This window comes from Zingiber officinale, chromosome 10A (assembly GCF_018446385.1).
Source record: "Zingiber officinale cultivar Zhangliang chromosome 10A, Zo_v1.1, whole genome shotgun sequence".
NCBI classification, from domain to species: Eukaryota; Viridiplantae; Streptophyta; class Magnoliopsida; order Zingiberales; family Zingiberaceae; genus Zingiber; species Zingiber officinale.
In genome coordinates this window covers 20,211,326-20,239,314 of record NC_056004.1, presented here as the reverse complement: position 1 = coordinate 20,239,314, position 27,989 = coordinate 20,211,326, and the positions used below count along the sequence as shown (strand labels likewise).

The 27,989-nt window shown below is 37.1% G+C and overlaps 1 protein-coding gene across 5 annotated transcripts; it reads right to left on the bottom strand.

Moving 5' to 3' along the window:
- LOC122027441 (nicotinamide adenine dinucleotide transporter 1, chloroplastic-like) lies at nt 1-27,846 on the bottom strand. Of its 5 annotated transcripts, none has more exons than XR_006124414.1 (10): nt 27,582-27,841; nt 27,386-27,481; nt 9,759-9,865; nt 7,624-7,672; nt 7,380-7,492; nt 2,337-2,431; nt 2,146-2,234; nt 1,978-2,072; nt 1,231-1,654; nt 1-979 (listed from the first exon to the last, which is right to left on the bottom strand). XR_006124414.1 is itself a non-coding variant. In XM_042586405.1 (10 exons), exons 1-10 carry the CDS (start codon nt 27,649-27,651, stop codon nt 1,410-1,412), a joined length of 867 nt encoding a protein of 288 aa, XP_042442339.1. In that variant the 5' UTR covers nt 27,652-27,846; the 3' UTR covers nt 1,113-1,409. The 5 variants fall into 5 exon arrangements, 3 of the variants coding, with proteins under 3 accessions (XP_042442339.1, XP_042442338.1, XP_042442340.1); XR_006124413.1 differs by having other exon boundaries at nt 1-974; XM_042586405.1 differs by lacking the exon at nt 1-979 and having other exon boundaries at nt 1,113-1,478; nt 1,571-1,654; nt 27,582-27,846.
- Nucleotides 27,847-27,989: the final 143 nt, after the last annotated feature.

The window sequence follows — 27,989 nt, the reverse complement described above, 5'->3', positions numbered from 1 at the left end:
TTATGGGAACGAGATATCATTAAGAAGAGACAGACATGTGGTATCCGATCCATGCAATTATACACATACGCAACTAATTATTACAGGTTGATCATCGCCTGTTATGGAGCGGATCGGGGCAGCTCGGGATGCGCCGCTTGCTGTCCGCTACGCCGGCGGCGGCGGGGGTAACGGCGTCGTCCGGGAAGGGTCTCCGGCCGATGAAGGGAAAATCGGTACTGACCCGGCGGTGGGAGCTCGCCGTAGACAGCGGCCTACTCGCCGCGGCGGTTGCCTCGTGCGAGCAGTAGAGCCAAGTGAAGCAGAGCAGCAGGAGCACGAGGCAGAGAGCGGCTCTCGTCGGCGGCCCCATCGTCGCCGACGCCTGCCGGAGGGATCAGAATCCACCGCCCGGTCGACCAGCCTCAAGAAACCGAAGAGAGAGAGAGAGAGAGAGAGGGGTGAAGAAAGGATTGGGATCTGGAATTATTGAGAGGGAGCTACAGATCGATATATATATATATATATATTTGTTAGTAACAATAGTCAGAGCACGTGATAACATGGCGACACAGCAGCAAGCAGCAGGCGGTACGTAGTTTCCAAGGACTTGGAGTTTAAAAGCCTAGTGTTTTTTTGTTCTTTCTCAGCGTTTAAAGGAGTCTAAATTTCGATAGGTTTGGAGTTGGTCCCAACCGACTGCATGCCCTGGACCAATTCAGAAAGTACTCGGCCATTAACTTTTCGTCGACCGTTTCGCTGCTCGACTGAATCTTTCCCCAGGATCTTGGCCAGCTTCAGTTCTTCTATGGACGCGGTCCCAGGGATACTGCCAATCATGCGTTGCTCCAAATGAACACGATGTCCTCTGTTCACAAAAAGAGCTAACAAGGACTGCATAGTTCATTCGGAACCTCCACCGTGTCTTCGTCTCGCTTCCCTTGGTCTTTCTTCGTGCTTTTCGATGCTGGCAGCAACGCCCGTTTCGCCAATCCCTACGCTAACAGAAATATTTTGAGGTATAAAAAAATGTATTTTTCAAAAAAAAAAAACATTTATTTCATCAGTCATTCCTTTCGGAAAATAAATGCTGCCCAAAGAGACAAGAAAATCTCTTCTTGCAACCGCAAGGATATAAGAACTGTTCCGGTAATAAATAATATAGGTTGAAAACATACTTTCAAGCTCTGCAGTTCCATGAAAAAATTAAGAAAAAATTCACATGTTTCAGAGATACAAGCTGTTGCACACCTTGAATTATTTTGTTCACATGGAGAATCAGATATTTGGATATTTTTGACTTGTCAATCTCAAAGGCGAGGTCCTATCTGCAGTTAGGTATTTCTTCAAAACTTAAAATTGATGGTTGCAGTATCTTTGCCCGGTGCTTCTTGTTGCCTTATTCAACCAATCTGTCAAATGGATGGTTTTCAGGCTTTCTCTATGCTTCTGGTCAGGTAGAGATTACTTGGAGGCAAAACCGATGAATCATCTCGTAACTTGTAAATGTAATAACAGCAGCAGGAGTAGTTCTCAGCAAGTTTGTAGCATAGCCACGGTAAAAACTAGAGATGCCTTCTTTGTAGAATACCTTCCTAATGCAGTCTGTTACCCCTGCATATTTGTTGCTATTGTTGCGTGCATGACCTTGTTCTTGTAGCCGGGCTCGTATGACCTGATAGAACCACTAAATTGAGTTCCCCAGAACAAGGTAGATAATTTTATATATATAAAAACGAAATCATCATTTTCTGATCAATTCTTAGCTCATCTAGATTCTAGACATCATTTGAACCCCGCCAAAATGATTTCTTTGTAGATTTGAAGTTTAAAATAGAATTCACCAGAACTCACATGGTAAGTTGGTAATCAAACAAGTACCAACTAGTGATAACAGATCTAAAGAGTCTAATTAGGAATTTAAACGTAAAATGTACTAGGCCAAGAAACTAGAGTCAGATTGAAGACAGTAAACATTTTAGTAGACAGACAGCATACCTCATGTGGATATGTCAAAGTTGATGCAATTATTTTAGATAGGGAAGAAGCAATAGCTACATCACTGGGACTAAGCCTATCCACTGAAGTGTTTTCTGCATTGAAGCTGTCAATAAGCAGCTAATTGTGGAGAAATTTTTCTGAGCTGTAGTTCCATGAAGCTGTTACCTTTTCGTGCCAAGTAAGACTTGATCTTTTCATATGATGGAAACTGGATAGCAACATGGCTAATCCCCACTAAAGAAGGAAGAAGCCCACTATATCCCAAAAGAACACGAATAAAGGATAATATGCTACAAGCTTCAACAGAAGCAAAAATAAAAGAGATATTTTATTATCCAAAACACTATAGGTCTAACCTGTATAGACCTTTCCTTCCCTCTTCAAGTGTAATCCTTCTTAAAGCAGATAACATGCTTTTATATGGCTCCACATCATCCCTCATTCCCTGAGTCTATTCAAAATGGAAACAAGAAAGAAGGGTCACCAGCAAGACCTATGTTCAGTAACAATTATAATAATGAAGTGCAAAAAGAGCATATAAAGTGAGTCAGAACAAATATCTTTAGTAAAATAAGATTGAAAAGAGAAAGCTGTCAGCAAGTATCATGTTATCTATTCCATCCAGTTAGTATTTGTTTTAATTGAACATGTCCAAGTGGCATTTAAGAAATAACAAAAGGATGTCATCAACGAGCAGCAATTCAATAGGATTTCAAGCTATAAATATTGGAAGTTACTAAATGAATTTCCTGTTTTAAGAATATTTTCCTCTGCAGATCCTATGTTGATTTTATGATTGCAAGAGAAATCCAATTCCATGGTAGAACAAAGGAACATAAGTTTACAAGTAAAAAAGGAACAGGGAAATAAATGCAAAAGAGACATAGTTGATCTGAATAGCTGCACACAAATATGACTTAGAACACCCCCTGCCAAATTACAAATTCAAAGACAAGTTATGACATGAACAGGTATACTTTTTTTATACATGTCAACTACTATATATGAAACTTGGGTAAATCAACTGCACCAAGATAAAAAAATATTTAAGAAAAAAAAAGAGGAACCAATACATTCTCTACATTTTAAGGTTCGACATCTATGGGCACAAAGAGTAAATACTTATTTAGTAACTAAAAATTTTCTATTTTCAGTTTGAAGTTTTTAGAAAATAAAATAAAGTGAAATTTGAAAAATAAATATTTATCACATCGTTCTCTTCTAATAAATTCAAATGTGTCAAAAAAGTCTAACTCTAATTATTTATTTTTTTCAACATTTATTTTCTAAAATATGAGAAAACTTTTTGAAAAATTTTCTGAAACATCCTGATATGAAGTGTGGATGAAAATCTCATTCAGTACTCATCTAGTAACTACTGATGCGATGGGTTTCAAAAGTCAAATGGAGGCAAATATAACAGTGTCAACCATATTGCCTAAAGTAGTCTAAATTTAAAGAAAACAAGACTGGTTGAGCTCCAGACATCACCGAATGAAATAAATTTCAATAACTAGTTTTGGTAGTTTGAATTGGTCTACATATCTTGAATTGCTATTTCAGTTGTTTTCATGGTTTTTTATGTAATCTTTGGACCCCCTTCTCCACTTCTCATTCATTGGCACTCCCTTCTAAACAACAAGATGCCCCAACTATAAGAGCTGACACATAGCTTATCTCGTGCCACATTGCTAATAATATTCGTCTTTGAAATTACTTTTAATTGAATTAAACACATTTTTATTCTCTCTCTACCTAACACCCTTTATCTCCTATCAAATTTTTTTCCTGTACCTTATTATAAATATAGACTGAAAACACTCATGCTGTTCAGACTCCCTGGATGAACTAAGACGCTAAAGCCCTGCCCCTGGTGGCTAAATCTAAGTATGGAAGTCATGCCTCATTTCACCCTGCAACCTAAAAAAAACTGAAAAAAAAAAATCTGACAATATTGATGGAAAGGAGAAACTTGCTTTCTTGTGTTCGAAAGGCAGATAGGCATTCTTCTGCTGGAGAGTACCTTCAACTCTTATTACTTCACCATATATAGCTCTAGATCTACTATTAGTCTTGGATGGAATCCATCATCTCATCTATTTTCTATCCTTCTGTCACCTGCTTTCTAGCAATACATTCACAATTTGCATCTCTATTATACTGACTTTTTACAAGAGTTATTTCCTAATACGTTTGGTTGGGTGTAATGTAATCTTGCTTGTAATGTAATCAAATTTGTAATGTAATGTAATGTAATCTTGATTACATTGCTACGTTTGGTAATGTAATGTATGTAATCTTTGATTACAAGGATGATTACATTCTTTTGTTTGGTGTTCATTATTTTTTATAAAGAATGTAATTCGTATTATTATAAAATGACAAAAATATCATGCGATCTCTATCGATGGCCGCCGCACCTCTGTCGGGGCTTGGGCAACCAACGGTCGTCGCCTCCTCCGACGGCAGCCGCCACCGGCAACCGGCGACGATCGCCGGTGGCGACCGACGGTGGTCGTTGGCGACGATCGTCGGTGTCGACGATCGTCGCCGGCGGCCGGCGGTGGTCGCCGGCGGTGGTCGCCGGAAGCCGGCGGTGGGCAGCGGCGGCCGGCGGTGGGCAGCGGCGGCCGGCAGTGGTCGCCGGCGGTGGGCAGCGGCAGCCGACGGCAGTGGATGACGCCCACGGTGGACTAGGTATATTCAGCATTTAAATTTTGGTTAAATGATGACCTTGTAATGTAATCCGATTACATAGTATTTGCTTTGTAATCCAGATTACAAAACTTTACTACCTTTTGTAATCCAGATTACATTACATTACGGCTAGGGCTGCAAATGAGCCGAGCCGAGCTCGAGCCTGGGTCGGCTCGAGCTCGAGCTCGAGAAAATTGAAGAGGCTCGGCTCGAGCTCGAGCTCGAGCGAGTTTCAGAATTTAAGCTCGAGCTCGGCTCGACCATTTAATGATCGGCTCGAGCTCGGCTCGAGCTCGACTCGAAAATGGATTGTAATGTAAAAATAAGTTGCGGAAGCTGGGATTTGAACCTTCAACCTCTAACAACCCAATAAAACACTCTAACCACCAGCACCCCTCAATTTATTAGATTATTTGAAAGTAATAATTGTTTTAAACATTAGAATATTGAATTTTAGCCTGGCTCGAATAGGCTCGACGAGCCCTCGAGCCTATGTTAAATAAGCTCAAGCTCGGCTCGAACGTTAAACGAGCCGGCTCGAGCTCGGCTCGAGCTCAGTCAAATTCGAGCTCGAGTCGAGCTTTGACCGAGCCGCTCGCGAGCGGCTCACGAGCGGCTCGGCTCATTTGCACCCCTAATTACGGCTACGTTTGGTTGGGTGTAATGTAATCTAGCTTGTAATGTAATCAAATTTGTAATGTAATGTAATGTAATCTTGATTACATTACTACGTTTGGTATTGTAATGTATGTAATTTTTTATTACAAAGGTGATTACATTCTTTTGTTTGGTGTCCATTATTTTTTATAAGGAATGTAATTCATATTATTATAAAATGACAAAAATATCCTATGAGCTCTATCGGCGGTCGCCATACCTCTGCCGGAGTTTGCGGCAGCCATCAGCAACTAGCTGTCGTCGCCACCGTCGGTCGCCGCAGCAGGCCACCGTCTTCGCCAATCGATGGCGATGGCGACGGCAGGCGGGCGACGATCAGCGGGCAACGGTGGCGGAGGCGAACGGCGATCGACGGCCGACGATCGACGGCCGGCAATTGGCAGTGGCGGGCGGCCAGCGGCACCGAATTTTTTTTTCTTGCGGCGGTCGACGGCCGGCGACCGGCGGCGGCGGGCGACGAAGTTCGGCGACCGGTGGCGGGCGGCAGTCGACAACAGACTTAGGGTATATTCGGCATTTAAACTTTGGTGAAACAATGACCTCGTAATGTAATCGGATTACATAGTATTTGTTTTGTAATCCAGATTACAAATCTTCACTACATTTTGTAATCCAGATTACATTACATTACAAGTTTTAAATCAAACCAAACAAAATAATCGACTTTGTAATGTAATCTGGATTACATTACAAGGTAGATTACATGCTACCAAACGCAGCCTACAAGTTTAAAATTAAACCAAACAAAATAATCAACCTTGTAATGTAATCCTGATTACATTACAAGACAGATTACACCCTATCAAACGTAGCCTAATTGGCTAATAATATTCAATCATTGATAATTTTATCACCATCCAACTGTTGTGGGATTTGTCTATTCAATGGTTTGAACCATAATAATACGATGAAAGAATTGGAGACCAAGTATGGTGAATTGCATCACAGCTTTTAGACATTTTTATTTGGAATTAAGAGGCACACAAGAAACAAAGATGACACAAGAAGCTCCTCTCCATTTCAACCACTTAATCTTCACTTATTAATAATATCTTAATCGAAATCTCCTTGTTCAATAATAAATCCAAGATAATTGAATCTTAGAGATCTTTTCTCTATCCATCTTAATTATTCTCTCACTTTAAGAACATGCCCATGCCTTTTAAGAACCTTGTCCACCTTGCATAAGCAAAAGAATGAATAATGTCATAACCAGCTAAAAATATACCAAATCATTATCAGTCTATTAAATGGTTGCATATTGGCTTTAGCATGGCTTCGAATCACAACCACTCAATAAAATAAAAAAGAGTTGCATATTGGTTTTAGCATGGCTTTGAATCTTCAATGTGTAGACAACTAAAAGTCAAGGAACATAGGATACGCATAAAACAGTCAAACATGCTGCCATAACAACCTATTAAGCTTCTGGCAGTTGGAATTTGTTGCTCACAAACTGATCAAACATACTCTAATTTTTGCAGAAAATAGTAGAAGATATGCTTTAGCATGGCTTTGAATCTTCAATGTGTAGACAACTAAGAGTCAAGGAACATAGGATACACATAAAACAGTCAAACATGATGCTATAACAACCTATTAAGCTTCTGGCAGTTGGAATTTTTTGCTCACAAACTGATCAAACATACTCTAATTTTTGCAGAAAATAGTAGAAGTCCAGAGTTGCATCCCACAGATATACATGTCCAATTCAATTATTCCTTTGTCATTTGCAGGCCTTTCACTAATATTAAACCACTTTCAAGATGCCCAAAGTTTCACTGGGCCAAAAGCAGTTGAATTAACTGAGGCCAAAAGCAGTTGAATTTGCATGCCTGACAGTTGTTAGTAGTAGCTACTAAGACTAAAAACTGTCACTGCAATGTGATAACTTGGGTCAAAATAGATAACTATACATTCTTTTGCACCTAGTCTGAAATTAAATATTAGAAGTTCCTTGTTAAAGGACTTAAACTTTAAAAATATATTAAATGAGAAGGATAACAGAATGGAAAACTACATACTTGAAGTCTAGTTTTAACAACCCATAATGGATTGGTGGTAATAGCTGTTGCAGCTCCTGCGCCTGCAGCAGCAAGCACATTTGCACCAATTGAATGCTCCTTATTTTCATCCACTGCTTATGCACATGTAGATTAGAAAATTAAGGTTCATAAACTTGCCAAATTACTCAACTAGCAGAGTGCGTCCATATGATGAAAAATAAAGAAAACGTCTAAAGGAAATACAGGGAAAAAGGAGACCAACCATGTGAATGAAGCAAGCTTTTCAGCTGATTATAAACAGTAAAATACACCTGCACATAGTATTTTTTTTATTAGTTATATAAGTGTTGAAATTAGGATACCATAGTACCTATAGCATCAGAGGTGAATCTGTGGAAAAACAAAAATGATGTCCTTTTCGGATCAATTTGTCATGAGGGAAACTAATATATGCATACAAAATGCAGTAGTCCTGGACTTGGTGATTCAATGAAGAGAAATCAGGTCGTCTAGTAAGTACAAAATAAAATTTCTACCTTTGGGCAATGGTAATATGGATCTCTTCCATCCACTGAGTGAGAAAGCAGCCGTAAGACCAAGAACATTTGCAATTGGTTATTCAAGTTTTAATTATTAGCAATAAAGAACCCTAAGGCCTTTCAGCTAGTTCTTTTAAAACCTCTTTAATGATATACCTCATTTCACTCAGGTGTTAATCTAGAGCTTCTGAACATATTCAAACTTAGATGACTCCAATGCCTCTTTTTTTTTTTCCAAAGATCAGTCAATAGTGCCAGATGTAGGTATTTGCAATTTTATATTTGTAAACAATCTCAACAGCCAGAGAAACTGAGATTTTTTGTAGGCGATCTTACATAAATACTCTGTATGGGGCCATGTAGCATCAATGACATTAGAATTATTATGTACAAATTTGTTTAAGTCCCTTTCTGCTGAGCTATCGATTTTGACTATGTATATTCTTTTTGCTGATTTCTCTTAACAAACAATTGACCAACCAGTTTGATGTAGTATACCATATTTATGTCGCGTGTACACAGACAGGCTAAATAACAAGCATTTAGGGCTCAACAGTTCTGCAAGTGCAGTTGTATTGTACAGGTCAAATGTAAATAGCCTTAAATATAAATGTACAACTAGAGAGGTTCTTCCAGTGATTCACTATGGTGGCCTAAGTTGCAATAGGGAAACTGTTGATCAAGAAAAGAAAGCAAAAGAGGAAAGCATATACTCAATAACCATACAAGCTCAAAAGACAAGAAACTTTTTAGTCTTTCATCTTTCATAATGCCAGTGATAAGTAAGCATTGCATTTCATCAACTTCTTGATGAGTTCTTGTTTTATTATATTACATTTAATTAAACCTATTAAAAAATTCATTACATACTTTTCATTACCTCGAAATTACAATTTCATTTCTTAGAAATTTCATAAACACCCTGAAAAAAAAAATCTACACTTGATAATCTACATTATATTAGATATACAAACTACAATTGAGAGAGAAGATTAACATATGACAAGAAACAAGATGTGAACGGTCATTGTAATTTGTTTAAGCTCTAATACTGGGACTCTTCATCTAAACCCTGATTTTTTCAAAAAAAAATAAATAAATAATCGTGTTGGATATTCATACTCAAGTCCAAGTAACATAAGTTCCAAGAATTCTTGGCGCCCGTCTTCTCTCTTACACCATGCTTATAATTCAACGACAGCAATTAACTATATGGGTTTTTTTTGTCTCATGCAATTCCCTTTAATGATTCAACTTTCTTGGCTGATTTACATCTCATGGAATTCATACTGATTCATTCCAATCCAACTGGACATCTATAACCACAGGATCTCCACAGATTAATGATAGAATTCAGCATAGATCTGGACTGCATTTTGAATATGAGAAACTCAAAATGAGCTTGTGTTTCTTTATCAACTAACAATTTTTTCTATTGGAGATTCTGCCATTCCTTTTGTCCAGCATAATGATGCAAATAGGGCTGAACCATGAAGACCCAACAATGTCGAATCCATTTTCTAATAAAAATTCATGGAACATCCATTATGTAAAGTTGTAAATTATTCAGTGACTCATCATCAAAATGTGGTAAGTGTCCTGCATCCAGTCAATAAATATATGCTTATGGATCTTGAGAAAAATATATGCTTATGTATCTGGAAGAAAAAAATTACTCCAGACTATACAATAAGCAAATGTTTGTTTGACTTCCATTGGGAACTTAGCTGTTACTATGTTCAAAAGTTCAAAAAGTTAGATACCCAGAATTTCAAATAATACTACTTGCATTTGAACAAACTAACAGAGATAAAGGAAGATGACTGCATGAAAATAGAAAGTAAAAGAGGATTCTTACAGTCCAGGTTGGAAGAAGTGCAGTAACAGTTGGAGTGAGTCCACGATATAAACCACTCACACCTTCATTTTTTATGATCTGTTTTAGGCTTGAAATAATGATGTTGCCTATTTAGTAAGAAAGAATAAATCAGTAGTCTAAATTACAATGGAGGAAAAGCATGGGTTCCTATCAAACTACTGAATAACCCATTAAGAGATAGCATGTTAAAACAATTCAGAACATTAACAAAGATCTGAATAAATACCTCTTAAAGCCAACCGAAGGTGGAGCTGACCTTTTATCATTTTTCCCTAAATAAACTTTTAATAAATTGAATTATTTTGTATTCTATGGTGAATTAAGGTGAATCTGGAATAATAATTAATAAAAAAGAAAATAATATATTTTTTGTTGCTCTCCCTCAAATTGAAACTGCAATGAGAATGAGTTTGGCAGCCAGATTAATGATGATGCAGCATCAACCCTCATCAAACCTTCCCAGGCTATAGGGAAGAAAGTGCAGGATATTTGCCTTTGTATACTTTTAAGAAAATAATTACCAATAACAATTCTTCCTTGATAATATTGAATGGAGAGTATCCAACAAATAGTCTTCTCTGAATGATCTACATATCCAAAACCTGCAATGCTTCATGAAATGGTCATAGATTGGATGAGAGATAACAATATTGGGTTTGTCGATGGTAGCAGATACAGTTATGATATCTAGAACATCACTTCTGTAGACTCAACTGAGAATAATCCAAAAAAAAAAAAAACCAAATTTAAAAGAATGAAGCCAAAGTAAGAACAGAAATTTGCGATCGTTGAAAGAGACAAATTGCAGCAAATATGGATTATGAACACTAGAAACAAGGATGTATATCTTTCAAAAAAACAATTGCAAGGCTTGTAAAACTAAGAAAAGGAACCAGCCGAAAAAGCTATCTTTTCTCCCTCTCTCTTAAAAAAATGACGGCAACATCAAATATTTATATGACCTATTTTACCCAAAAACTAAATAAAAAGTTAACCTGATACAAATAGGAAATGACCAAAAAAATGAAAACTTAGTTTATTTTTTTTCAACATAGCCTCCCTTAAACTAAGTTTGCAACATTCTCCATGCCAAGCATTTTCTTCAATTTCATAAAAGTCTCCATCTTCAATCCCTTGGGAAAAATATCTGCCACTTAATCTTCACTCTTGCAATAATTAACTGCAATCTCATTCTCACAAACCAAGTCACGAATGAAGTTGTACATGATATCAATGTGCTTACTGCAACCATGAAAAATTGAATTCTTAGTCAACTCAATAGCTGAATTGTTATCTCAAAATACCATGGTTGAGTCATCTTGCTTATATTGAAGAAATCCAAGCATCCTCCTTAACCAAATTGCTTGGGTAGCACAGTTTGATGTAGGAATGTACTCCGCCTCAGCTGTCGACAAAGCAATAACTGATTGTTTCTTTGAACTCCAAAAAAACACACTAGAACCAATGAAAAAAGCATATCCAGAAGTACTCTTTCTCTCAACTGTATCACCAGCCCAATCACTATCAGTGTATCCAAGAAGTTCAACAAACACACCTTTTGTACAAAATACCATCTCCTTGAGTGCCTTTGATGTACCTCAAGATCCTATTGGCTGCCTGTAAGTGTGACTGTCGAAGATTCTCCATAAATCTGCAGATAAGTCCAACACTAAAATTGATGTCAGGCCTTGTCGACGTCAAAAACCTTAAACTCCCAACCAAGCTCTTAAAATAGGTAGAATTCACAACACCACCATTGCCATCTTTAGTCAACCTCAACCTTTCTTCAGCAAGAGTCATAATTGAATTAACACTATCCATCTTAAATTTCTTCAAGATATCACCCATATACTTTCTTTTAGAAATAAAGATACCACGATCAGATTGTGTAACTTCAATCCCAAGAAAAAATGACATGAGACCCAAATCCATCATCTCAAACTGTCTAATCATTACCTCACTAAAATCTGCCATCATCTTTTGATTATTCCTAGTGTAAATCAAATCATCAACATATAAGCAAACAATAAGAACGTCACCAGCTGAAGAGGACTTCACATATAAAGTATGCTCATACGAACACCTTTGAAAATCACTTTCAACAAAGAAGGTGTCAATGCGCTTGTACCACGCTCTTGGAGCTTGTTTCAACCCATACAAAGCTCTCTTCAACCTATACACCATATCTTCTTGTCCTTTTTTAAGAAATCCAAGAGGTTGCTCCACATACACTTCTTCTTCAAGTACTCCATTCAGAAAGGCAGACTTTATATCCATTTGAAATATATTCCAACAATTTTGAGCAACAAGAGAAATCACCATACGAATAGTATCAAGACGAGCAACAGGAGCAAATACCTCAAAATAATCAATGTCAAGTTTCTGCTTGCAACCTTTCACTAACAACCTTGCCTTGTATCTATCAGCTTCTCCACTAGGCTTGTACTTAATCTTATAAACTCATTTGACACCTATGGGCTTCTTCCCACTTAGAAGTTTTGTGAGCTCCCAAGTGTTATTCTTCTCAATGGCATGAATTTCTTCACGCATTGCTTTCCCCCAACGATCATAAGCAACAGCATCTTTAAAGTCAACAGGATCACAATCTATAAACAAAGCAAAATTCACAACATCTTCATTAGTAAGATGGTCAATCGTATCTCCAACAACATAGTCATTCAAACGAGCAAGTAATTGTGATTTCCACCGCGGACGACCACCATAAGTAGAAGAATCATGAAATGATTGTTGAGTTTGCTCCCCTCTCTCATCAACTCCATCCATATACATCCGCATCGGTGGTTGTGGTGACTCAGGCTCTTCTTTTTACCAATCCCATACTCTTTGCTCATCAAAAGTCACATCCCTACTAATGATTACCTTCCCAGTGTTTGGATTGAACAGCTTGTACCCCTTTGTTTCACTACTATAACCAATAAAGATGCATTTCTCTGCTTTATCATCCAACTTCTTCCGGATTGCATCTGGGACATGGGCATAAGTAACACAACCAAATACCTTAAGATGAGAAATATTTGGTTTCTTACCGGACCACAACTCATAAGGAGTGTTTTTTGAATACTCTTTGATGGACATCGATTCAAAACATGAACATCACAAGAAACAGCTTCAGCCCAAAACTCCTTTGGCATACTCTTTGCTTTCATCATAGATCTCACCATATCCATCACAGTACGATTCTTCCTCTCCACAACACCATTCTGCTGAGGTATGTACCTAGCGGTCATCTAATGCTTGATTTCATAGTTAGCCAAAAAAAATCATCACATACTGTATATTCAGTGCCTCTGTCAATCCTCAAAGTCTTAATCATATAACCGCTTTGCTTCTCAACATAGGACTTAAAACTCTTGAAGACTTCACAAGCATCAGATTTATATTTCAAAAAATACATCCATGTCTTCCGACCAAAATCATCAATGAAAGTAATGAAAAACTTATTACCTCCATGAGAAGGAACCTCAACTGAATACAAATCTAAGTGTATGAGCTCCAATGGTTGTCTTGCTCTCCAAGCATTACCTATTAGAAAGGAATCCCTATGCTTCTTCCCCAAAATACATGCTTCACAATGTCTAGTGGTAAAATCAAATAATAGTAATCCAGACACCACATTACTTCTAGCAATAAACTTTAGACCTCCAAAATGAAAATGACCAAATCTCATATGCCATAACCAAGTCTCATCGAAGCCAGTAGTGCTATAACAAGACAAATCATCATGACTAAGAATAATAGGAAACAACCAACAATTGTTCATATCTACCTTAGCTATTAGACCCAATCGTTCATCACGAATTGTACAAACACCACGTCTAAAATTAAGATCATAATTCTTCTCTTGCAACTGACCAAGACTCAACAAATTATGAAGAAGATTAGGCACGCAATAAACACCACCAATGCAACTCTTCTTCCCATTTTTCAAAGTAATGGGAATACTACCTTTACCCATCACAGGAACAACTTGATTATTACCAAACTTCACAGTGCTTTGAAAAGATTCATCAAGATCAGAAAAATTCTCCTTTTTTCCACACATATGATTACTACAGCCAGAATCAAGATACCAAACAGAATTTTTATTTACCTCAGCAACACCAGCAGAAAATAAAATTGTTTCATGGTTATCATCACCAATTTTAGCAACTTGAGCATGCCCATTTTTATTCTCAACCTTTACACTCCAACAATCCATTTTATAATGACCCAACTTTCCACAATTATAACAACGGACCTCATATTTTTGAAATTGTAGACTATAATTGGAATTGTTAGGATTACCACTTTTCTGAAATTGGAAATTACCTCTACCACGACCTTGGTAATTCCCACGGCCACCACGCCCACGAGCTCTAAAATTTTGACCACGAGCATGTGAATCACCACCACCACTATTAGACTGTCCCTGTCCATTGCCTTTTGGAGTCAAGGCTTGCAACACCTTTTCTGTTGAATCATTTTTCATCGAATTCTCCAATCTTTCATTAATCCTGCTTTCATGTAAAATCAACAAACCATGCAACTCTTCAATGGACATCTTCGAAAAATCTTTCGTCTCTTGCAATACGGCCACAATATAATTAAACTTCAAAGGCAAACTGTTCAAAACTATTTCAACAAACATCTCATCTTCAACCTCATAGCCATTGAGTTCCATCTCGTTTTTGATCTCCATTAAACGAGAAAAATAAGCCTCAATTGTCTCTGTCTTCTCCATCATACATCCTTCAAATTTTCTCTTCAACGCCTTCAAGTTACTCCATTAGACTCTGTCAATACCTCTATATATTTTGTCCAAAATATCCCATACCTGTTTTGCAATTTTAGCGGTGGAAATTTTGACAAACACAAACATATCGATTGCCTGGTGCATCTGAGCTAAAGTCAAACTATCACGTCTCTGGTCATCATCATTTGCATCTTTCGCTAAATCTTCATTCACGTACTTCAATAATTTGTACGTTGTAAGATGTGTCTCCATCTGAAGCTTCCAATAAATATAGTTACGTTTTCCCGATAATTTGGGAACCGAACAGAGAATACTTCTATTTGTTATGATCAATAAAAACCTGGCTCTGATACCACTTGTCGAACTCAACTAAGAATAACCCAAAAAAAAACAAATTTAAAAGAATGAAGCCAAAGTAAGAACGAAAACTTACGATCATTGAAAGAGACAAATTGCAGCCAATATAGATTATGAACACAAGAAACAAGGATGTATATCTTTCAAAAAAAAACAATTGTAAGGCTTGTAAAACCAAGAAAAGGAACCAACCAAAAAAGCTATCTTTTCTCCCTCTCTCTTAAAAATACGACAACAACATCAAATATTTATATGACCTATTTTACCCAAAAACTAAATAAAAAATTAACCTAATACAAATAGGAAATTACCAAAAACACAAAACTTAATTTTTTTTTTTTCAACAAAGCCTCCCTTAAACTAAGTTTGCAACATTCTCCATGCCAAACATTATCTTCAATTTCATAAAAGTAACCATCTTTAATCCCTTGGTAAAAATATCTACTACTTGAACTTCACTCTTGCAATAGTTAACTGCAATCTCATTCTCACAAACCAAGTCACGAATAAAGTGGTACTTGATATTAATGTGCTTACTGCAACCATGAAAAATTGGATTCTTAGTCAACTCAATAGCTGATTTGTTATCTCAAAATACCATGGTCAAGTCATCTTGCTTATGTTGAAGAAATCCAAGCATCCTCCTTAACCAAACTGCTTGGGTAGCACAGTTTGATGATGCAATGTACTCCGCCTCAGCTGTCGACAAAGCAATAACTGGTTGTTCCTTTGAACTCCAGAACCAATGAAAAAAGCATATCCAGAAGTGCTCTCTCTCAACTGTATCACCAGCCCAATCACTGTCAGGTATCCAAGAAGTTCAACAAGCACACCTTTTGCATACAAAATATCATCTCCTTGAGTGCCTTTGATGTACCTCAAGATCCTCTTGGCTGCCTGTAAGTGTGACTGTCGAAGATTCTCCATAAATCTGTTGATGAGTCCAACACAAAAATTGATGTCAGGCCTTGTCGACGTCAAATACCTTAAACTCCCAACCAAGCTCTTAAAATAGGTAGAATTCACAACATCACCATTGCCATCTTTAGTCAACCTCAACCTTTCTTTAGCCGGAGTCATAATTGAATTAGCACTATCCATCTTAAATTTCTTCAAGATATCACCTGCATACATTCTTTGAAAATAAAGATACCACAATCCGATTGCATAACTTCAATCCCAAGAAAAAATGACATGAGACCCAAATCCATCATCTCAAACTGTCTAATCATTGCCTCCCTAAAATCTGCCATCATGTTTTGATTAGTCCTAATGTATATCAAATCATCAACATATAGGCAAACAATAAGAACATCACCAACTGAAGAGAATCTCACATATAAAGTATGCTCATACGGACACCTTTGAAAACCACTTTCAACAAAGAAGGTGTCAATGCACGTGTACCACACCCTTGGAGCTTGTTTCAACCCATATAAAGCTCTCTTCAACCTATACACCATATCTTCTTGTCCTTTTTTAAGAAATCCAGGAGGTTGCTCCACATACACTTCTTCTTCAAATACTCCATTCAGAAAGACAGACTTTACATTCATTTGAAACATGTTCCAACAATTTTGAACAACAAGAGAAATCACCATACGAATAGTATCAAGACGCGCAACAGGAGCAAATACCTCAAAATAATCAATGTCAGGTTTCTGCTTGTAGCCTTTCACTACCAACCTTGCCTTGTATCTATCAGCTTCTCCACTAGGCTTGTACTTAGTCTTATAAACCCATTTGACACATATGGGCTTCTTTCCACTTGGAAGTTTTGTGAGCTCCCAAGTGTTATTCTTCTCAATGGCATGAATTCCTTCATGCATTGCTTTCACCCAACGATCATAAGCAACAGCATCTTTAAAGTCAACATGATCACAATCTACAAACAAAGGAAAATTCACAACATCTTCGTCAGTGAGATGGTCAATCGTATCTCCAACAACATAGTCATTCAAACGAGCAGGTAATTGTGATTTCCTCCGCGGACGACCACCAAAAGTAGAAGAATCATGAAATGATTGTTGAGTTTGCTCCCCTCTCTCATCAACTCCATCCATATACATCGGCGCCGGTGGCTGGCTCTTCTTTTTTCCAATCCCATACTCCTTGCTCATCTAAAGTCACATCCTTACTATTGATTACCTTTCCAGTGTCTGGATTAAACAGCTTGTACCCCTTAGTTTCACTACTATAGCCAATAAAGATGCATTTCTCAGCTTTATCATCCAACTTCTTCCGGATTGAATATGGGACATGGGCATAATCAACACAACCAAATACCTTAAGATGAAAAATATTTGGTTTCTAACCGGACCACAACTCATAAGGAGTGTTTTTCGAATACTCCTTGATGGACACCGATTCAAAACATGAACATCACAAGAAACAACTTCAGCCCAAAACTCCTTTGGCATATTCTTTGCTTTCATCATAGATCTCACCATATCCATCATAGTACGATTCTTCCTCTCCGCAACACCATTCTGCTGAGGTATGTACCTAGCTGTAATCTGATGCTTGATTCCATAGTTGGCCAAAAAAATCATCACATACTGTATAATCAGTGCCTCTGTCAGTCCTTAAAGTCTTAATCAAATAATCGCTTTGCTTCTCAACATATGACTTAAAACTCTTGAAGACTTCACAAGCATCATATTTATATTTCAAAAAATACACTCATATCTTCCGACTAAAATCATCAATGAAAGTATTGAAAAACTTGTTACCTCCACAAGAAGGAACCTCAACTGAACACAAATCTAAGTGTATGAGCTCCAATGGTTGTCTTGCTCTCCAAGCATTACCTATTAGAAAGGAATCCCTGTGCTTCTTCCCCAAAATACATGCTTCACAATATCTAGTGGTAAAATCAAATAATAGTAATCCAGACACCACATTATTTCTGACAATAAACTTTAGACCTCGAAAATGAAAGTGTCTGAATCTCATATGCCATAACCAAATCTCCTCGAAGTCAGTTGTGTTATAACAAGACAAATCATCATAACTAAGAATAATAGGAAACAACCAACAATTGTTCATATCTACCATAGCTATTAACGCCCATTCGTTCAACACGAATTGAACAAACGCCACGTCTAAAATTAAGATCATAATTCTTCTCTTGCAATTGACCAAGACTCAACAAATTATGATGAAAATTAGGCACACAATAAACACCATCAATGCAACTCTTCTTCCCATTTTTCAAAGTAATGGGAATACTACCTTTACCCTTCACAGGAACAACTTGATTATTACCAAACTTCACAGTGCTACGAAAAGATTCATCAAGCTCAGAAAAATTCTCCTTTTTTCCACACATATGATTACTACAGCCAGAATCAAGATACCAAATAGAATTTTTATTTTCCTCAGCAACACCAGCAGAAAATAAAATTGTCTCATGGTTATCATCACTAATTTTAACAACTTGAGCATGCCCATTTTTATTCTTAACCTTTACACTCCAACAATCCATTTTATAATGACCCAACTTTCCACAATTATAACAACGGACCTCACATTTTTGAAATTGTAGACTATAATTGGAATTGTTAGGATTACCTCTTTTCTGAAATTGGAAATTACCTCTAACACGACCTTGGTAATTCCCACGGCCACCACGCCCACGAGCTCTAAAATTTTGACCACGAGAATGTGAATCACCACCACCATTATTGGATTGTCCCTATCCATTGCCTTTTGCAGTCAAGGCTTGCAACACCTTTTCTGTTGAATCCTTTTTCGTCGAATTCTCCAGTCTTTCATTAATCCTGCTTTCATGTAAAATCAACAAACCATGCAACTCTTCAATGGACATCTTCGAAAAATCTTTCGTCTCTTGTAATACGGCCACAATATAATTAAACTTCAAAGGCAAACTGTTCAAAACTTTTTCAACACACATCTCATCTTCAACCTCATAGCCATTGAGTTCCATCTCGTTTTTTATCTCCATTAAACGAGAAAAAAAAACCTCAACTGTCTCTGCCTTCTCCATCATACATCCTTCAAATTTTCTCTTCAACGCCTTTAAGTTATTCCTTTAGACTCTGTCAATGCCTCGATATGTTTTGTCCAAAATAATCCACGCCTGTTTTGCAGTTTTAGCGGTAGAAATTTTGACAAACACAGACATATCGATTGCCTAGTGTATCTGAGATAAAGCCAAACTATCACGTCTCTGATGATCATCATCATCTGCATCTTTCGCTAAATCTTCATTCACGTAATTCAATAATTTGTACGTTGTAAGATGTGTCTCCATCTGAAGCTTCCAAAAAATATACTCCTATTTTCCCGTTAATTTGGGAACCGAACAGAGAATACTTCTATTTGCCATGATCAATAGAAACCTGGCTTTGATACCACTTGTAGAACTCAACTGAGAATAACCCAAAAAAAAATCAAATTTAAAAGAATGAAGCCAAAGTAATAACGAAAACTTGCGATCGTTGAAAGAGACAAATTGCAGCCAATATAGATTATGAACACTGGAAACAAGGATGTATATCTTTCAAAAAAAAAAACAATTGCAAGGCTTGTAAAATCATGAAAAGGAACTAGCCGAAAAAGCTATCTTTTCTCCCTCTCTCTTAAAAATACGACAACATCAAATATTTATATGACCTATTTTACCCAAAAACTAAATAAAAAGATAACCTAATACAAATAAGAAATTACCAAAACAAAAAACAAAACATAATTTATTTTTTTCAACAAAGCCTTCCCTTAAACTAAGTTTGCAACATTCTCCATGCCAAGCATTTTCTTCAATTTCATAAAAGTCTCCATCTTTAATCGCTTGGTAAAAATATCTGTCACTTGATCTTCACTCTTGCAATTATTAACTGCAATCTCATTCTCACGAACCAAGTCACGAATAAAGTGGCACCTAATATCAAAGTGCTTACTGCGACCATAAAAAACTGGATTCTTCGTCAACTCAATAGCTGATTTGTTATCGCAAAATACCAAGGTTGAGACATCTTGCTTATGTTGAAGAAATCCAAGCATCCTCCTTAACCAAATTGCTTGGGTAGCACAATTTGATGGTGCAATGTACTCCGCCTCAGCTGTCGACAAAGTAATAACTGGTTGTTTCTTTAAACTCTAGAAAAACACACCAGAACCAATGAAAAAGGCATATCCAGAAGTGCTCTTTCTCGTAACTGTATACCAGCCCAATCACTATCAGTGTATACAAGAAGTTCAATAGGCTCATCTTTTGCATACAAAATATCATCTCCTTGAGTGCCTTTGATGTACCTCAAGATCCTCTTGGCTGCCTGTGTAACTGTCGAGGATTCGCCATAAATCTGCTGATGAGTCCAACACAAAAATTGATGTTAGGCCTAGTCGGCGTCAAATACCTTAAACTCCCAACCAAGCTCATAAAATAGGTAGAATTCACAACACCACCATTGCCATCTTTAGTCAACTTCAACCTTTCTTCAGTCGGAGTCATAATTAAATTAGCACTATCCATCTTAAATTTCTTCAAGATATCACTCACATACTTTCTTTGAGAAATAAAGATATCACGATCTGATTGCGTAACTACAATCCTAAGAAAAAATGACATGAGACCCAAATCCATCATCTCGAACTGCCTAATCATTGCCTCCCAAAAATCTGCCATCATCTTTTGATTATTCCTAGTGTAAATCAAATCATCAACATATAGGCAAACTATAAGAACATCACCAGCTGAAGAGGACTTCACATATAAAGTATGCTCATACGAACACCTTTGAAAATCACTTTCAATAAAGAAGGTGTCAATGCGCATGTACCACGCTCTAGGAGCTTGTTTCAACCCGCATGAAGCTCTCTTCAACCTATACACCATATCTTCTTGTCCTTTTTTAAGAAATCCAAGAGGTTGCTCCACATACACTTCTTCTTCAAGTACTCCATTCAGAAAGGCAGACTTTACATCCATTTGAAATATATTCCAACAAGAGGTTGCTCCACAATATAATTAAACTTCAAAGGCAAACTGTTCAAAACTTTTTCAACAAATATCTCACCTTCAACCTCATAGCCATTGAGTTCCATCTCGTTTTTAATCTCCATTAAACGAGAAAAATAAGCCTAAATTGTCTCTGTCTTCTACATCATACATCCTTCAAATTTTCTCTTCAACGCCATCAAGTTATTCCTTTGGACTCTGTCAATACTTCGATATGTTTTGTCCAAAATAACCCACGCCTGTTTTGCAGTTTTAGCAGTGGAAATTTTGACAAACACAGGCATATCGATTGCCTAGTGTATCTGAGATAAAGGCAAACTATCACGTCTCTGGTCATCATCATCTGCATCTTTCGCTAAATCTTCATTCACGGACTTCAATAATTTGTACGCTGTAAAATGCGTCTCCATCTGAAGCTTCCAAAAAATATAATCCTATGTTCCCGTTAATTTAGGAACCGAACAGAGAATACTTCTATTTGCCATGATCAATAGAAACCTGGCTCTGATACCACTTGTAGAACTCAACTGAGAATAACTCAAAAAAAAATCAAATTTAAAAGAATGAAGTCAAAGTAAGAACGGAAACTTGCGATCGTTGAAAGAGACTAATTGCAGCCAATATAGATTATGAACACAAGAAACAAGGATGTATATCTTTCAAAAAAACAATTGCAAGGCTTGTAAAACTAAGAAAAGGAACCAGCCGAAAAAGCTATCTTTTCTCCCTCTCTTAAAAATATGACGGCAACATCAAATATTTATATGACCTATTTTACCCAAAAACTAAATAAAAAGTTAACCTGATACAAGTAGGAAATGACAAAAAAAACCAAAACTTAGTTTATTATTTTTCAACATAGCCTCCCTTAAACTAAGTTTGCAACATTCTCCATGCCAAGCATTTTCTTCAATTTCATAAAAGTCTCCATCTTCAATCCCTTGGTAAAAATATCTGCCACTTGATCTTCACTCTTGCAATAGTTAACTGCAATCTCATTCTCACGAACCAAGTCACGAATGAAGTGGTACTTGATATCAATGTGCTTACTGCGATCATGAAAAACTGGATTCTTAGTCAACTGAATAGCTGATTTGCTATCGCAACATACCATGGTCGAATCATCTTGCTTATGTTGAAGATATCCAAGCATCCTCCTTAACCAAACTGCTTGGGTAGCACAATTTGATGTCGCAATGTACTTCGCCTCAGCTGTCGACAAATCAATAATTGGTTGTTTCTTTGAACTCTAGAAAAACACACCAGAACCAATGAAAAAGACATATCCAAAAGTGCTCTTTCTCTCAACTGTATCACCGGCCCAATCACTATCAGTATATCCAAGAAGTTCAACAGGCTCACCTTTTACATACAAAATACCATCTCCTTGAGTGCTTTTGATGTACCTCAAGATCCTCTTGGCTGCCTGTAAGTGTGACTGTCGAAGATTCTCCATAAATCTGTTGATGAGTCCAACACTAAAATTGATGTCAGGCCTTGTCGATGTCAAATACCTTAAACTCCCAACCAAGCTCTTAAAAAAGGTAGAATTCACAACACCACCATTGTCATCTTTAGTCAACCTCAACCTTTCTTCAGCCGGAGTCATAATTGAATTAGCACTATCCATCTTAAATTTCTTCAAGATATCACCCGCATACTTTCTTTGAGAAATAAAGATACCACGATCTGATTGTGTAACTTCAATCCTAAGAAAAAATAACATGAGACCCAAATCCATCATCTCAAACTGTCTAATCATTACCTCCCTAAAATCTGCCATCATCTTTTGATTATTCCTAGTGTAAATCAAATCATCAACATATAAGCAAACAATAAGAACGTCACTAGCTGAAAAGGACTTCACATATAAAGTATGCTCATACGGACACCTTTGAAAATCACTTTCAACAAAGAAGGTGTCAATACGCGTGTACCACGCTCTTGGAGCTTGTTTCAACCCATACAAAGCTCTCTTCAACCTATACACCATATCTTCTTGTCTTTTTTTAAGAAATCCAGAAGGTTGCTCCACATACACTTCTTCTTCAAGTACTCCATTCAGAAAGACATATTTTACATCCATTTCATATATATTCCAACAATTTTGAGCAGCAAGAGAAATCACCATATGAATAGTATCAAGACGAGCAACAGGAGCAAATACCTCAAAATAATCAATGTCAAGTTTCTGCTAGCAGTCTTTCACTACCAACCTTGCCTTGTATCTACAGCTTCTCCACTAGGCTTGTACTTAAGTCTTATAAACCCATTTAACACCTATGGGCTTCTTCCCACTTGGAAGTTTTGTGAGCTCCCAAGTGTTATTCTTCTCAATGGCATGAATTTCTTCACGCATTGCTTTCACCCAACGATCATAAGCAACAGCATCTTTAAAGTCAACAGGATCACAATCTACAAACAAAGCAAAATTCACAACATCTTTGTCATTGAAATGGTCAATCGTATCTCCAACAACATAGTCATTCAAACGAGCAGGTAATTGTGATTTCCTCCGCGGACGACCACTAGAAGTAGAAGAATCACAAAATGATTGTTGAGTTTGCTCCTCCTCTCTCATCAACTCCATCCATATACATCGGCGCCGGTGGCTGTGGTGACTCAGGCTCTTCTTTTTTCCAATCTCATACTCCTTGCTCATCAAAAGTCACATCCCTACTAATGATTACCTTCCCAGTGTCTAGATTGAACAACTTGTACCCCCCTTTGTTTCACTACTATAGCCAATAAAGATGCATTTCTCTGCTTTATCATCCAACTTCCGGATTGCATCTGGGACATGGGCATAAGCAACACAACCAAATACCTTAAGATGAGAAATATTTGGCTTATTATCGGACCACAACTCATAACGAGTGTTTTTCGAATACTCCTTGATGGACACCGATTCAAAACATGAACATCACAAGAAACAGCTTCAGCCCAAAACTCCTTTGCATACTCTTTGCTTTCATCATAGATCTCACCATTTCCATCACAGTACGATTTTTCCTCTCCGCAATACCATTCTGCTGAGGAGTGCACCTAGCTGTCATCTGATGCTTGATTCCATAGTTAGCCAAAAAAATCATCACATACTGTATATTCAGTGCCTCTGTCAGTCCTCAAAATCTTAATCATATAACCGCTTTGCTTCTCAACATATGACTTAAAACTCTTGAAGACTTCACATGCATCGGATTTATATTTCAAAAATACACTCATGTCTTCCGACTAAAATAAAGTAATGAAAAACTTGTTACCTCCACGAGAAGGAACCTCAACTGAACACAAATCTGAGTGTATGAGCTCCAATGGTTGTCTTGCTCTCCAAGCAATACCTATTGGAAAGGAATCCATATGCTTCTTCCCCAAAATACATGCTTCACAATGTCTAGTGGTAAAACCAAATAATGGTAATCCAGACACCACATTATTTCTAACAATATACTTTAGACATCCAAAATGAAAGTGTCCAAATCTCATATGTCATAACCAAGTCTCATCGAAGCCAGTAGTGCTATAACAAGACAAATCATAATAACTAAGAGTAATAGGGAACAACCGATAATTGTTCATATCTACCTTAGCTATTAGCCTCAATCGTTCATCACGAATTGTACAAACACCACGTCTAAAATTAAAATCATAATTCTTCTCTTGCAACTTACCAAGACTCAACAAATTATGATGAAATTAGGCACACAATAAACACCACCAATGCAACTCTTCTTCCCATTTTTCAAAGTAATGGGAATACTACTTTTACCCATCACAGGAACAACTTGATTATTACCAAACTTCACAGTGCTTTGAAAAGATTCATCAAGATTAGAAAAATTCTTCTTTTTTCCACACATATGATTACTACAGTCAGAATCAAGATACCAAACAAAATTTTTATTTTCCTCAGCAATACCAGCAGAAAATAAAATTGTTTCATGGTTATCGTCATCAGTTTTAGCAACTTGAGCATGCCCATTTTTATTCTCAACCTTTACACTTCAACAATCCTTTTTATAATGACCCAACTTTCCACAATTATAACAACGGACCTCATATTTTTGAAATTGTAGACTATAATTGGAATTGTTAGGATTACCTCTTTTCTAAAATTGGAAATTACCTCTACCACGACCTTGGTAATTCCCACAGCCACCACGCCCACGAGCTCTAAAATTTTGACCACGAGCATGTGAATCACCACCACCATTATTGGATTGTCCCTGTCCATTGCCTTTTGGAGTCAAGGCTTGCAACACCTTTTTTGTTGAATCCTTTTTCGTCGAATTCTACAGTCTTACATTAATCTTGCTTTCATGTAAAATCAGCGAACCATGCAACTCTTCAATGGACATCTTCGAAAAATCTTTCGTCTCTTGCAATACAGCCACAATATAATTAAACTTCAAAGGCAAACTGTTCAAAACTTTTTCAACAAATATCTCCTCTTCAACCTCATAGCCATTGAGTTCCATCTCGTTTTTGATCTCATTAAACGAGAAAAATAAGCCTAAATTGTCTCTGTCTTCTACATCATACATCCTTCAAATTTTCTCTTCAACGCCATCAAGTTATTCCTTTGGACTCTGTCAATACTTCGATATGTTTTGTCCAAAATAACCCACGCCTGTTTTGCAGTTTTAGCGGTGGAAATTTTGACAAACACAGACATATCGATTGCCTAGTGTATCTGAGATAAAGCCAAACTATCACGTCTCTGGTCATCATCATCTGCATCTTTCGCTAAATCTTCATTCACGTACATCAATAATTTGTACGTTGTAAGATGTGTCTCCATCTGAAGCTTCCAAAAACTATACTCCTATTTTCCCGTTAATTTGGGAACCAAATAGAGAATACTTCTATTTGCCATGATCAATAGAAACCTGGCTCTGATACCACTTGTAGAACTCAACTAAGAATAACCCAAAAAAAAACAAATTTAAAAGAATGAAGCCAAAGTAAGAACAGAAACTTGCAATCGTTGAAAGAAACAAATTGCAGCCAATATAGATTATGAACACGGGAAACAAGGATGTATATCTTTAAAAAAAAACAATTGCAAGGCTTGTAAAACTAAGAAAAGGAACCAGCCGAAAAAGCTATCTTTTCTCCCTCTCTCTTTAAAATATGACGGCAACATCAAATACTTATATGACCTATTTTACCCAAAAACTAAATAAAAAGTTAACCTAATACAAATAGGAAATTACCAAAAAAAACCAAAACTTAGATTATTTTTTTTCAACAACTTCAAATGAAGCAAGAGATATATAAAGCTTAGTTGAAGCAGTAGAAATTTGGAGGTATTGTAATAAGAGGGAAGGGAGGCCACATTCATTTTATACTTACTACTCCCTCCGCCAATTGAGGACTAGAGAATGATATAGGAGGAAATTGGCTGCAACAACATGCAAAATTCTGGAGAAAATAATATTTCACCAAGATTTTAGGGCTATATGCCTTAATTCAGAGAAAAAGAATACATAAGGTTATGCTACACAATCAATTGAAAAACATAGGGAATAAATGATATCAAGATAATAAGATGGAGAATTAGAGTGAATCAAAATAAAGAAATAAAGGGTACAACGGAAGTAAAGTTTATAGAAAATTTTATGCTCCATCCAAAATAATAGAAAGAAGTTTAATAAGTATTTGGAATGTAATCTATGCATAAATAAGTGTTTCAGAAAATAGTAAACTATTGACTAACAAAAAACCATATAACATAGAGAATCTGACACCTAAAGCAACTCAAAAGCATAGATGGTTTGAAAAAAATTGGAGATCCATTGCGTGTAAGGTTTGAAGAGCATCTAATTTGGAAAGTAATCTTAGGGGGGTCTAAGCCAACTGTTACCAAACTGTGTCATTCAGTAATTTTATCCTATATATCCAAAGTCTGGTTTTTACGTGCAACTTTCTTGCTGTCCTAATTAATGCTTTCTGAGCCTCTTTATTACTTCAATGCACCACATATCTTGTTTGCAAACTGAACTCAATTTAACAGAATAAAACAATAAATGAACGTACAATTCATTCCTCATTTTAAGTAAAATAAACAATACCTACTAGCAACTCGAGCAAAAGATAACGGAACAGAAGAACAAAGACAAAATATACTAGTCAATTGCCTGATTTTCCTAACTTTATCACAATCAGTACTCAGTTTATGATATAAATTAATAAATATATGTACAACTAAATCAACATATCAGTAGTAACTAAGCTACTTTTCAACTCTTAATCTATTAACTTTTAGCAGTATTTTGAATTTCTACTTTCAACAATTTCCAGTACTAGTCAAACTCTATTAGCATTCTAATGTGCCAAATCGACCCAATGTATTGCTTGCAAGACATGATGATTTCTTCCAATCAGTACACCCTTTAAACTCCGATGTATTTCTAATGTGCCAAAGATAGACGGCATAAATGAAGATGCCAGTTCTCAACAAAGAGTGAGAAGTAAAGAAGCCAAGCCTAGTATCAGTGTGGAGAAACGTACGGCGGGAAGAGTAGAGGCGCACCTCCGACGGGCCACGGACCTGAAGCCGCGTCTTGATCACGTCCAGCGGGCAGACGAAGGTCGCAGCTATGGCCCCTGCATTCACCATCGAGACAAACACCAATCAAGCAAAAAGAGAATAAAATTTTGCACGAACAGACTGATCGCGTCAAGGGCACGAGTAGGATGCACTCACCTGCGGATGCTCCGGCGAGGGCGTCGCAGAGGACTTCTCGGACGTTCTCGCCGTCGGACCTCCCGCCCATCCCTAGATCCGGATCAAAATGAACTGGTCGCTGACTCCATGGGACGACCGAGCGAGAGGGAGGGAGAGGAAGAGAAATGAATTGGGAATGTGATAACCCTAGTAAGGATCAAGCTTTTTCTTTGTTCTTCACTTTGCCATTGATGATGACTAGTGAGGAAATCCAACTCATGAAAAGAGCTGAAGAACCGAATAAGCAAGCAAAGCGAATAGCTAGGCGAGGCAATTTTTTTTTTTGTTTCGAATACTCCAGAAGTTACCTGCCACATGATTCGCTAGACGAATCGGTTCTCCCCTCTCCGCCTTGTGTCACTTGTCGTGTGACAAGACTAACGTTCT

What these genes read in the sequence shown, in the direction of transcription:
- LOC122027441 (XM_042586404.1), bottom strand. Translation starts at nt 27,651, where the DNA reads ATGGGCGGGAGGTCCGACGGCGAGAACGTCCGAGAAGTCCTCTGCGAC. An exon ending in CACTTCTTCCAACCTGGACT is followed by an intron (nt 7,673 to 9,758) that starts GTAAGAATCCTC and finishes TACTATGTGCAG; the next exon opens with GTGTATTTTACTGTTTATAA. An exon ending in GTCTTACTTGGCACGAAAAG is followed by an intron (nt 2,073 to 2,145) that starts GTAACAGCTTCA and finishes GCTTCAATGCAG; the next exon opens with AAAACACTTCAGTGGATAGG.